Source organism: Lepidochelys kempii, chromosome 4 (assembly GCF_965140265.1).
Source record: "Lepidochelys kempii isolate rLepKem1 chromosome 4, rLepKem1.hap2, whole genome shotgun sequence".
In the NCBI taxonomy this organism is placed as follows: domain Eukaryota; kingdom Metazoa; phylum Chordata; order Testudines; family Cheloniidae; genus Lepidochelys; species Lepidochelys kempii.
In genome coordinates this window covers 57,197,847-57,210,658 of record NC_133259.1, presented here as the reverse complement: position 1 = coordinate 57,210,658, position 12,812 = coordinate 57,197,847, and the positions used below count along the sequence as shown (strand labels likewise).

The following is a 12,812-nucleotide window of genomic DNA, read 5'->3' as shown; positions in this document are numbered from 1 at the left end:
AGATATTAGGGGTTTATTTTGACAAAAATTCAAAAATTTCTATGGAAAGCAGATAGTTCTTGTGAAAAAACAATTTATTGAAATAACTTTTATGGAATGTTTTTGACCAGCCCTAACTGAGAGGCAGTTTTTCTAACGTCCTCCAGGGTGGATATATATAAATCTTTTTACTGAACTGCAACATATGCTCTTCTGTACACTCAACTTTGGGATGTTTAATGACTCTACTTCTTACCACTTGAATTCAAGTAGATCACTTACGGTGCTGAGCCATTATCTCATGGTTAGTTAAAGCTTAATTTTCTTTTCTGTTTTCAGTTGCAAGTTTCCATTCTGATAAGGAATAATGATTGTAATTAAAAAAAGCCTGTGAAGTTCCCTAATGATAATTGTTTGTGTGCGTGTGTTATAGTGTCAGATTTGTGAAGCAGTTACTCATTGTTTCCTTTGCTGTCTGCTGAGCTCTGAGAATGTGTTAGAGAATATTATGGGTGGTGTGTGTATATCCCACTATCTTCATATACCTAGTGAATGTGAATAACAACTGTTATAGTTCTCTCTACAGATGATTTTAGAGGCAAGAGGGCACATTTTGATCATCTGCTTTGAACTGCTGCACATGACAACGCAGGAAAAAAAAGGGATCCCTGATTGCTTTAGCTGTAGGTGCACCTCTCCTTAAATGGCAGTGCAATCTCTGGAAACTTGGTGTAACTAAACCATTGATAAGTTCAGCTACACTTAGCACAGTAGTAGTAGTGTTTGTATCGGTGTATGAAGAAGAACTATGGTGTAGCATTGTGTTGGACACAACACAGAAAATGACAGCTCGTATTTATGATTGGCCATGCCTGGTTTTGTTTCAGCGTTTATTGCCAGTTCTAGGTTGGGAGAATTGAGGTTGTGGGATGTGGTTTTGGAGAAATCTTTAAGTTTCCCTCCTTGGTTTTCAGAGGATTAAGTATAGGTGCATTTGATGGAAGGGTATTTATCACTTTTGGTCAACCTTAACTTGGCATGATCATAGTTTTGTGCAGTGAATAGTGTCCAGTTCTGGTACTGTGACTCATATATCAGCCCTAGGGTTGCCAACTTTCTAATTGTTGACAACTGGACCCCCTCTGCCCTGTCCCTACCCCGCTTCTTCCCCTGAAGCTCTGCCCCCCATTCGCTTCTCTTCCACCCTCCCCATACTGCTCACTGCCCGCCCTCATCCTCGTAGCTGGATCTTCTCCACCTCCCTGCCCCACCACTGGTCTCCCTCTGCTTTGGAGCTGTAGCCTGACATGGAGCCTGCCTTCCTGCCAAAGAGATGCAGGTAGGAGGCAGCCTTTCCCTTGCTGCCCGCAGTAACTGGACTTTTGATGTCTGGTCAGTACATCTGACCCAACACTGTCAGGTTCCTTTTTCGACTGGACCTTATGGTTGAAGACTGGGCACCTGGCAACTCTAATGAGCACATTTCTTATAGACAATTATTACAGAAGGTTTATGAAGTCTTCCAAAATTCCTTCGATCTCAAAACTTAGTACATATGCTCTTAAGCTAGAGAAGGAAATCCTAAAATCTAAAATTAACAGAATCTGATCAGCCATTTATGTGTGATACTTTCAGAGAATCCAGGGCTTTCCCTACTCTACAGATTTGGAAGCCACAGTGGCTTCATAATTGCTAGGGGCCTATCAGTGTAGTTTTCATAGCCATCTTAAAGGTTACTCCTGGGGGAATTCTGTGCCACTGTGCAATGCAGAATTGTGCAGAAATTAATGTTGTGCACACAGAATTTCCTTTTTTCCCCACAGAAAAGGGCTGCAGAAATGTTGGCCGTCACTAGGGGCTGCTGGACCTAGCAGAGTCCAGCTTGCAAATAGAAGACAAGGCCAGGAGGAGGGGGAGGGAGCTTAGAGGACTCCTGGCAACTACAGTTCTCCACACACCCTGAAGGAAGAAGGTGGTGGCACACTGGAAACTCCGTGGAAACCCGGGACCCAGTATCAGGCTGTTTCTCACTCTGGATCCCTGGTCTTAGGGGATGTGAGTGTCTGGGTTGTGGGGGATGCGTCTGGGCTCTGGGGTGTAGAGTGTGTGAATATTTGGGTCGGGGGGAGGGGGAGCCTGCTCTGAAGGGTAGCAGGTGTGAGTGTCTGGGCTGGGGGGGCATGGCTGGTCTCTGGGGGGTGTGTGTGTGTGGGTATCTGGCCCCCTGGCTGGGCTCGGGAGGGGGAAAGGGGGCAGAGAAACAGGAACTGGGTTGTCGTAGGGGTTTCTTTAACTCTTCTCCTGGGGGAATTTTTGTGTGTCTGTATTATTACAGATATACCTGCTGACAGGTATTTTGAAATAAATTACCAAAGTCACTGAAACTGCTGTCATAATATAGTGTTATTTTTGACAAATAAAATGTGTAGAATTTTGCAAAATTTTGAAATATTGTGCATAGAATTTTTTATTTTTTTGCACAGAATTCCCCCAGGAGTGAAACGTGGAAGGCCTCTTGTTTTGATGATTCCTGAGAACTGACTGGTTTAGAAAAATCCTGAAAACATATGACACTATAAATGAAAAAAGAAAATGTAACACATGTTTTGTTCTTAAGTTAATTTTGGTACCTTCCAGTATTAAAATAATTGCATTGATGTAGGAGAGAGAGCTATTCAACAACAAGCTATTATGCCTACACAATAACTACCTTGTCAAAAGTTTTAGTGGCTCCAGAATTTTATCACCAAACTATTTCCCTGCTTTTATATTAGGATCCATTCCAGTTTTCTTGTAATGCACTTTGTGTTTGTTGGTAGGAACTTGAGAAAATGCTACTGTAACTCTTTTGCAGGTAAGGAAACAAATGTCTCCATGTTTTACATTAAGGTCTGATACAGACTATGTGAACACATCTGCATTCATGAAATATAGATCTCTGGATCCTAGTTAAATATTTGTATTGAGTATTTTGACAATAAAACAATTTAAATCCAGCAAGGAAATGCACATGAAATTTACTAGTGTGAGTCAGATGCTGGGGGCACATCCTAATATTAATAGTATACCCATGTTACTAAAACCCAGTAAATATATATTGCTCTCCTATCTCCTTCCTGGTTTTTGAACTTGTCCTAAAGAAGAGCAATAATAGTGTCTTAGTATTGCATGTCTAGAGGGATATTGTCTGTTTTATGCTCTGTAATGTAAGGCATGAGGAAATGCAAGGCCCCATTGTACATTAATGGCAATGTATGTATAATTTAGCAGACTCTGTATATATTTTTATAAACTAGTTTTCTAATACACTGTACGTGTTTGGTGGAAACCGACATGTACATATGAGAGAAATTCATGGCTCAAGCACAATGACTTGGCTTGGGGCTCAGGTGGTTGTTACGTCTGTTTTTTAGTGTATAGTTAACATTAGCAGTCACCCTTATAATGATGTGACACACACTACCCCCAAGTACGGTGGCTGCCCTACTCCTAGCAATTGGAAGGTTGATTTAATCAGTAACACAGCCTAGCTTATGTGACATCCATTGGAGTGAAGGAGAAAGACAACTGTGATCCATTTTCCCCTTCTAATTAAAATTATTTTTAAAGTATTTAACAAAAACCTTCTTTCCACGCCTGAGTTTGGTTCAAGTTTCTAAGTAACTTTATTTAGAAACTGAATTCTTTAAAGTTATTAAGGGAATAATTTCAGTGTGTAGTTATAGTGTTGTCAACAGAAGATGTGATTAAATAAATTGAATGTTGAAGATTTTCAACTTACAGTTAACACCAGGTAATTAAAAGTAAGCGCTGCTGTGGGAGTGCATTATATATCGGCTGCACTCTTTACCTCATTAGTTGGGTTTTTGCATGTCTATGGAGCTAACTTGCAATTAAAAATGCCTTAGAAGTATGCTTAACAAGGTCTTTTAGGTATTTGGAATAAAGTACTACAATTTAATTGAAATTGGTGTATCATAAATAGATTTCTTTAAGGGGGGAGGGATAGCTCAGTGGTTTGAGCATTGGCCTGCTAAACCCAGGGTTATGAGTTCAATCCTTGAGGGGGCCATTTAGAGATCTGGGGCAAAAATTGGGGATTGGTCCTAATTTGAGCAGGGGGTTGGACTAGATGACCTCCTGAGGTCCCTTCCAAACCTGATAGTCTATGATTCTTGGTAGCGGACAAGATAAATCTCCATGCCTAATTTGACATTTTACATGTCGTCATTATCTTCTTTCATATTTATTGTTGAATGTAATGCTTGAAAGTTAGCTTATGTAAAGACTGGTGACACTGTCTTCAGCTCTAAGAATCTTCTGATTTGTTTTAATAAGTATTTCTTTAAGTTCAGATATATCCATAGATTTATTTCCATATAAGATGCATTTGAAATGTAATGAAAAGACATTAACATATGTACTATACATTAGCATTTCAGGATGGTTTTAGTTATTTTTATACTGTAGATTTCTCCACTGAGAAGCCTTCCAGTATTGTAAAACAGAATTAAAGGAGCCTATCACATCTAGACAGTTTTCAAGGTGGATATTGTCAGATCTCAGTATCTTTTATTTTGACTATATTGACATTGCAGCCCCTTTCTACCTTTCTGTTTTCAGCTATATTAGATCATTAAAGCATGGTGTTGCTCTTAAAGCGGTACTCAATATGAGTAATACCAAAGGCAAAAGGTGTTTTTACTGGAACTGTGATAGATCCCAAAGTAACCCACCCTAGTAGTTGTATATCCATGGTATTTTAGCTGACCATGTTTCTGGGGGATTGAAATGAATGTTAAAGCCTTGCTATAAACAATTGGAAGGAGGAGAGGGAGAACATGGATAAAGTGTCAGTGCATATCTTTAGATAGGCTGGCAAAAAAGAATGTGGAAAGAAGTGTTGAACTTGCTAGCTAACATGGTTTGCGGAAAACAGAATTCTGTATGTATTGTGTTTCTTTCCTTTGAAAAAAGGGCCACTGTATGTAAAAAAAAAAAAAAAAAAAAAAAAGACTATTTACTAACTTTATATATTTCTCCATGTAGGAGTGTTGTTGTAGCTCCAAAGAAATCAACAATTTCCCCTTCTACAGCTACCATGAGTGTACCCACAAATGCTGTCAGCGTGGTTTCTTCATTAGATTCAGCGCAGGCCCCAGACCTGACAGGAGAATATCCTGGTGAGTAAGGGTAAACGGAAGACAGCTTAATAGAAAAGAAACAGAAAAATGTAATAGAAGTGGAATCATCTGTAATGAGATTCCCTGTGAAGGGGAGACACTTCCAAAGTTTTAACCTCCGAAACATTGCAGATAAACACATTTATTTGTGCGTCATTTGCTAATTATGTAACTAAAGATTTTGTGTTGGTGGCCTTATGTTTTAATTCCTACCTAGAGTAGGACAGCAAAGAATTATTTTTTAAAAATCTCGCTATGCTTAGAATATTAACAATTATTGATTTTTATTTTCTGTTGGAAAACTTATCTGAATCTATATTAGAAAGGTGCTTTTTTTGTAGTTGCTTTTTTCCCCTAACTGTATGTATTAGGTAATATAGAACTTTTTATACCGGATCAGACAGAGGAAACTCTGAGGCCCTGGATCCTGCAAGCTGTTCTGCATATGTCTGCTGATGCACACATGTGACAGCTTGCAGGGTTGGGAGCATGTGCTTGATATCCTATCTCTAACTATGGCCAGTACCAGATACTTCAGAAAAAGGTAAAATACCTGTATGTTAAATCTGGCCAATCATACAGTGGTGTTACTTGGGTTTGTGACCATGAGCATTCCTTTCTGACCATCACCAGTGATCAGCTTACACCTTAAAGCACAAGGTTTGACTACTCGTATGATTCTTAGCTTGCATGCAGTAGCTGGAAATGCTTATAAAGCTAACCTCCTTTTAAACAAAAGAATCCTGCTAAAGTATTTTTACTGACTACCAGTGATGTTGTTGATTTGAATAAGCTTACTTTTGTTCTAAGTTTCCTGCCGTTAATTTCATTTTGTTCTTTTTTGTCTCATTATAGGGGAGAGCAAATATAAGAATCTGATTGCTTTTAACAATACTTCCCATAATTCCAAAAAAGATGAGAATATTATTAATAAGCAGAAGTCATACAGTAGGAAGCAATTGTAATTAGCATAGGGATATGTTGCACTTCTTCTAATAGGTAATATTTTTTCGTGAGGTACTTTTATTTTTAAAAGCCTTTCTCAAGTTAAGTATGATCATGAAACTTGTATATTGCAATACAGAATATTTATGCTAACAGAAAATAAGTCTGAATATATTCCCTATAAAGGCAAGAAAGTTTTATCCTGACAAATTTGCCATCATGAAATCTGAGTAATTGCTGTGGTACTCTTCACTGAGGACAGACTTAGTATAAGTTGTTCATAAACACACAGTCATGTGGTATTTTGAGTCCTGAGGCTCTCCTTTCTTTCTGTACAACATGTCTAACGCTCTGATATAATGCGGAAGGCCTGCTCTTTTTGGTCAGCCATTTTGTAGTCTCAAGGCTGTGTGTGTTCTCCCAAGTATCTGTGCCCACCAAAACCACCAAATTGCATGCTAAAGTTTTGAATTGAATTGAAGCTCTATGTCAAGGAAGCATCCCTCCGTGCCTGTTAACTGGGCATTTCTTTATACTGCAGGAGCTAGTTGTTGCCAATGATGTATCAGAAACAAGAAGACCAAGTACAGTCCCCTTCTCAAGTGCCCTTGTGGGCACATTTATTTTTATCTTTGTTCTCTCCAGCTCTCTGCAAAAGTACTTGTGGGGGTCGTTCAGATTTAATTGCAACCATGCTACATGAAAGGAAAAGCTTTTGTGATCCAATACTTTCTTACTGCCTGATACAAAAAGGAAAATTGAGTTCATCACTCAAATTTCCAGGAGGTAGTCGTCTATTAGTCTAGGAGGCAGATCTAGACTAGGGAAATAGGTTGTGTTTTAAAAACATGCCACAGTTGAAGAGGGAGCCTAGGGTTGACCAGGAGCAAGTAGCATGTTTTTGAAGGCTTTACACTCTGTATATGATAAAAGCACATTAGTTAAAATCTGTTAGCCAACATGGTAAATCATGCCCTATTTTCCTCAGTCAGATAGGGCCTAGATTATTGAGAAACTGCTGTAATGATTTAAATCACTTTGACTAGAAGCACATCAATGGAATTTAACTTGCAGGCTCTCTAAATGGGATATACTTTTTTTTGTAGAAATGATTTTGGAATATGTTGAATGCTGCTGTACTGTAAAATGTATAAGAAATCCAGACAATGAACAATAATGATGTAACTTGTACCAGTATAACCTCCAGAATGTCTGGAAGGGTTGGCAAAAACTGAGACTTCTAATCTAAATCGATATGCATAAAAAGAAACAAAGTAGGATTAAAAATACCAGACTTGTTTGGACTGGCAATCTAATTCATTAAAAAGAAAAATTTAGGGGATACATGAAATCATGCCTAAAACTGATTAAAACATGACTATTGATTGGAAATTATTTTTAATAAAAATAAAGATTAAATGGAAACACTAGTTCCCACTGATATAAAATATTAAAAGTATAAGTAATTTGTGTTTGTGTTGATTATGTAAATTGTCTACACTTCAATTTTAAATACTCTTGTATGAGGGTTTTAACCTTGTGGTATGCGAGAAAAAAAGTGGGCAAAAATGAGTAATAGTAATATCTATTTTTTTTTTTTAAAAAGGACTGAAATAAGAAAATTGATGTTTTTCTTCTGAGGTCATATCACAATTTTTTTTATCTCCACATAATTTTTTAGGCCCCATTTAGCGTACAAGAAAGTAGCTGAGAAAAAGGTTTGGCCTTATATTAATTTCAGACTGTTTACCTGGCTATTAAGAAAAAAGCACATTCAATCTATTAAAAAACAACAACAACAAACTTTCAGACTAGATGTCTAGTTAGTGAATATAAATTGGAGTGTTACAATGTTTTACATGAAGGCTATATATAGTATTTTAATTTCTTCATATCATTTTAACAAATAGCTGCTCTTACCTGATTAACTCGGCTTTTCTAATAAAACAGGCTGAGCAACAGACACATTCCACCTAGGATAGTCACAATCTTAATGTCTTGGGTTTAGTCACTTTGTTGCATAGTGATCATTAATCACTGTTCCTCAGGACTCTTAGTCTCAGTGTATTGGTGCTGGTGCACACACCTGAGGCTGTCAACAGATGTGGTTTGGCTGCTGGAAAAGGCTCAGAAATTCTTCTGAGATATAGAGACCAAGGACATGATCCTGAAAAAGATGTATGTAACTGCACACTATGAGGAATTCCTTTTGACTTCAGAGGGACCACCACTAGCATGTAAAATTCATCAGGTCCTTACACCTGTGCTGGACTAGGCCCTGCTGTACAGTTTAAAATCATGTGAAGTAATTTTGAACTCATGACTGCTACAAGGGATTTGAGTCTGGCACTCCTTCCTTATATAGCAGGGGTGGGCAAACTTTTTGGCCCGAGGGTCACATCTGGGTATAGAAATTGTATGGCGGACCATGAACGCTCATGAAATTGGGGTTGGCATATAGGAGGGGGTGAGGTCTGGGCCGGGGGTGTGGGCTCCAGGGTGGGGCCAGAAATGAGGAGTTCATGGTGCGGGAGGGGGCTCTGGGCTGGGTCAGTGGGGGTGGGGTGTGTGAGGGCTCCAGCTAGGGGTGCAGGCTCTGGGGTGGGGCTGGGGATGTGGGTTTGGAGTGTAGGAGGGTGCTCCGGGCTGGGACTGAGGGGTTCGAAGGGCAGGAGGGGGATCAGGGCTGGGGCAGGGGCTTGGGGCACTGAGGGTGGGGTAAGGGTTCTGGCTGTGGGGTACAGGCTCTGTGATGGGCTGGGAATGAGAGGTCTGGGGTGCAGGAGGGTGCTCTAGGCTGGGACCAAGAGGTTCAGAGGGTGGGAGGGGGATCAGGGCTGGGACACACAAGACTTGCTCAGGGGTGCGGGCTCTGGGCAGCGCTTGCCTCAAGCAGCTCCTGGAAGCAGTGGGATGTCCCTCCTCCGGCCCCTATGCATAGGGGCATCCAGGCGGCTCTGCTGCGTGCTGCCCTGTCTGCAGGCGCCACCCCTGCAGCTCCCATTGGCTGTGGTTCCTGGCCAATGGGAGTGGTGGGAGCGGTGCTTGGGGCAGGGCAGTGTGCGGAGCAGAGCCCCCTGGCTGCCCCTATGTATAGGAGACGGAGTGGGGACATGTTGCTGCTTCCGGGAGCCACGAGAACTAGTCCCCGACCCTGCTCCCTGGCTGGAGTGCCAGAGCAGGGCAAGCCTCAGACCCCACTCCCCAGCAGGAGCTCGAGGGCTGGATTAAATGGCTGGCAGGCAAGATGCGGCCTGCGGGCCATAGTTTGCCCGCCCCTGTAATAAAGTAATATGGTAAGAAACCAGAAGGACAGACTGAAAACACTCCTGGAAGGAGGAAATACCTGGAGCAGATCTGGAGAGTCCTTGGATGGGGAAGTGGTAACAAATTATAAGATAATTGATCTAGGTGGAGTTGAAGAATATGATCTAGGAAGCTAGTCATTAGTTGGTACAGCTAGCCATTTTGTCATGGGAGGTGAGACTAGTCAAAGGTAGCGAAGCTATTTTTGTGCATTCTGATGGGATATTTGTGTGTTCTGTTTGGGGGCACTTAGTCTTCCTTGTCAATGTTTTAAAATTATTATGTGTTGATGTAAATTTCACAGACTTTTAGTGCAAAAAAACAAAAACAAAAAAACCCCTTGCATTTCCTGCCCTGTTTTCTGTGGTTGCTCCTGTCTTTGTGGTACTGCACCCACAGTACTTGTTACCAATTTTTCACTGTAGGGAATTCAATGTTGAGACTTTTAGCTTCTTTTTAGTGCTATCCATTTCCATATTCTTTTTTCAAGCATTATTTTTAGAAAGTGAGGATGCTGTAAAGGAACTGACTACATTGGCAAATGTTATTTATCTGAAGTGACAGTCACACATTTGCCCCTGCTATCATTCACTCATGCATACAATTCCCCTCAAAATTCTCCACCCACAGCCCTGCCAGAGGCTTCCTTTGGGTCTTGTCCTCTCAACTGCATTCTCACCATACCTTGCCTCACAGTGTAGAAACAGTGTGGAAGAATAGATACTTCCAACCCTGAGTAGTAGCATCTTCCACCCCAGGAAGCAACCACAGTGTGAAGGGGATAGGATCAGAAAAGGGACTGAGGTGTGGAGACTGGTGGAGAGACTAGGTTGGAAAGAGGGAAAGGGAGGAAAGGTTGCAGCAATAAATGGGATGGTCTTGTGGCTAATGCACAAACTGGGAGTCTGGGCTTCAGGTTTCCATTCTCAGCTATGAGAAAATAATCACTTTGTGCCTCGGTTTACCTAGCTCTAAAATGGGAATAATGCTGACCTACTTCACTTGTAAGTGAAAGCACCTTAAGGTCTTAAGATGAAAGTATTGACTAAGGGCTTGTCTACATTTACGGTACTGCAATGGTGCAGCTGCAGTGCTTTGTGAAGAGGCTACCTATGCCAACAGGAGAGCTTTTCCCATCAGAGTAGGTACTCCACCTCCCTGAGAAGTGGAAGCTATGTTGTCGGGAGAAGCCAACATAACGCTGTCTATGTTGGGGGTTAGGTCTACGTTGCTTAGGGATTTTCCACACTCCTGAGCGACATAGTTACACTGCCGTAAGTTTGTAGTGTAGACTAGGGCTAAGTATTGGAAACAAATAGAACCAGAAACTGTTTTGCTCACTTCACATTGACATCAGTGTAAAAGTCACTCAAGGAGCTACTTGAAGTGTGGCAGCTAAGTTGAGGAGACCTAATTGCAACAGTGGCTGAAGATTAATAACAGACTTAATATTGTCAGTTTGTTTTACTTCATCTGTCGCTGACAGATATTTTCATAGAAACATCCCCAATAGAAAGTGTTTAAACATATTAATTGGGTCAAAAACCATTCTTAAAAGCAGCTCATATCAGAGTGCACCAATTTAATGAAATTTGTTTTGGCTTAGTATACAGAAGATATGTTTATGTAACAGATCCTTCTAGCTTGTAAACCCTTTCATGATAGTTTCTTTGTATTCATAGGAAGTTTATTTTTTGAACTGGCTCATTAGTTTACTAGATAGTCATTTAAAATGTTTTGTCTGTTGGGCAAAATTAAGCAGATCTTTTCATTTAATTGGCCTCTTCCTATTTCTATCCCTGTCCGATATCTCACTAAATACTGTACAGCATGCAGTGTCTATGTGTTGCTTTTTGTGTTATAGAGACACACAAGGATATAAGGAGTTTTGAATAACGCTATTGCTAGAGACATTATTTGTTTAGACCCTTGGGGACCCTGAATAAACAATAAGCTTTCACTAGAAGGGTGTTAGACAGATGATCTATTTGCATTTTCTTTTATGTTCTTGCAAATGTCTGTAAAACTGTCAGTTTGAAGGAGCCAGTTTATCAGTGAAAGGATAAGGAAGAGATAAGGTAGTTTGGTTCCACATGTTTGAAGTAGCTACTACACTTACCCACATGTGTGCAGTAGATGAAATCATACTTCTGAAATGCTTCATTTTTGGCTAACTGCACAAAAAGCCATTTTAAAAAAACTGAAAGCCCAATTTGCTTATAAAATTAATAAATGTATCCAAAAAACTTACATGACACACTTATTTGGTGGAAAAACCACTGTGCACATTCATTTACATCTCAATGGAAATCTCTGCTCTGACAAATCTAAGCCATTTCTTATTATGAAACATGTCTGAATTTGGAGTGTGATCTCTTAAGGATGGAGAAGCTTAGGCCATACATACCATTACATTGTTAAAAATGATTTTCATTTTATACAATGACTTGCCCTATGCGATTTCTCACACATAAATTGCTTAGTGCTGTTTCCCCATTTTAGGCCTGCATTTTAACTTCAGTACTGATTTTAATAATTTAAGCATGTATGCAGTATATTGTACAGGTTTTGCTATTCCATTTAGTCTGTCTCTATAGTGCACAATTAGTTTTAGTTACTACAAGGAAAAACAGCAGTTGTGTCATGAGTAATGGCCTTTCTGCATCCATCAACATTTATACTAATGCCAGTGCATGGCAGTATAAAATAGTGAAAGTTAACCAGAACCAAGGGTAGCCTCGTGGTATTTTATTACACCGTTTCACTAACCTGAAAGATGATTCTTTGGGTTCTTCCATGTTTTCTTGAGAGATTTTTCATTTTGGCTAAAAATATTAGAATGTCTCCCATCTCTCTGATGTTTAAAGAACATCCCACCTTAGTATTAGATTATATAAGCCCTTAACTGGGTGCTGCTGTGATACTTGATACCATCACATCTTTGATAGATGGTAACATTAAAACCTCACTAGGTCATAATAGCTCCTTGTATTTGTGGCAATCTTCTAACAACAACCTCTTTATCCTAGATTTTAAATATATTCTGGTGGACATGTCTGAAGGAAATACTAATACAAAATGCATTTTGTATGTTGAGAATATTTTCTGGGAATCTTACATTTTGAGTTCTTTTGTTCAGCCTAGCATCATGGAGTGGCAAGATCTGGGCATGCTATAGAGAAGGTGTATTCAATCTTGGAGGTGTGAGTAGGAAGGGAGCATTTACAAACTGGTTGAGGGCTTGCTGCATAAGTACTTGGTTGGCTATTGCTGGGCTCCAAGGGGAAAATGCAAAGACAGACTGCTTTTACTGGAAAGGCAAAAAGTTAAGAGGTATTTTATTATAAAGGATATAATGAAAACTGATTAGATAGTCTTTTTTAATCCTGCCACATATTC

At 39.9% G+C, this 12,812-nt stretch overlaps 1 protein-coding gene across 3 annotated transcripts in view; it reads left to right on the top strand.

Moving 5' to 3' along the window:
- Window positions 1-12,812, top strand: part of LRBA (LPS responsive beige-like anchor protein) — a 559,255-nt gene that overhangs the window by 140,340 nt on the left and 406,103 nt on the right. For all 3 annotated transcript variants that reach the window (XM_073341330.1, XM_073341331.1, XM_073341329.1), the window contains exon 31: window positions 5,029-5,162. In XM_073341330.1, coding sequence (XP_073197431.1) covers window positions 5,029-5,162 — 134 coding nt within the window. The remainder of the gene's footprint in view (window positions 1-5,028; window positions 5,163-12,812) is intronic.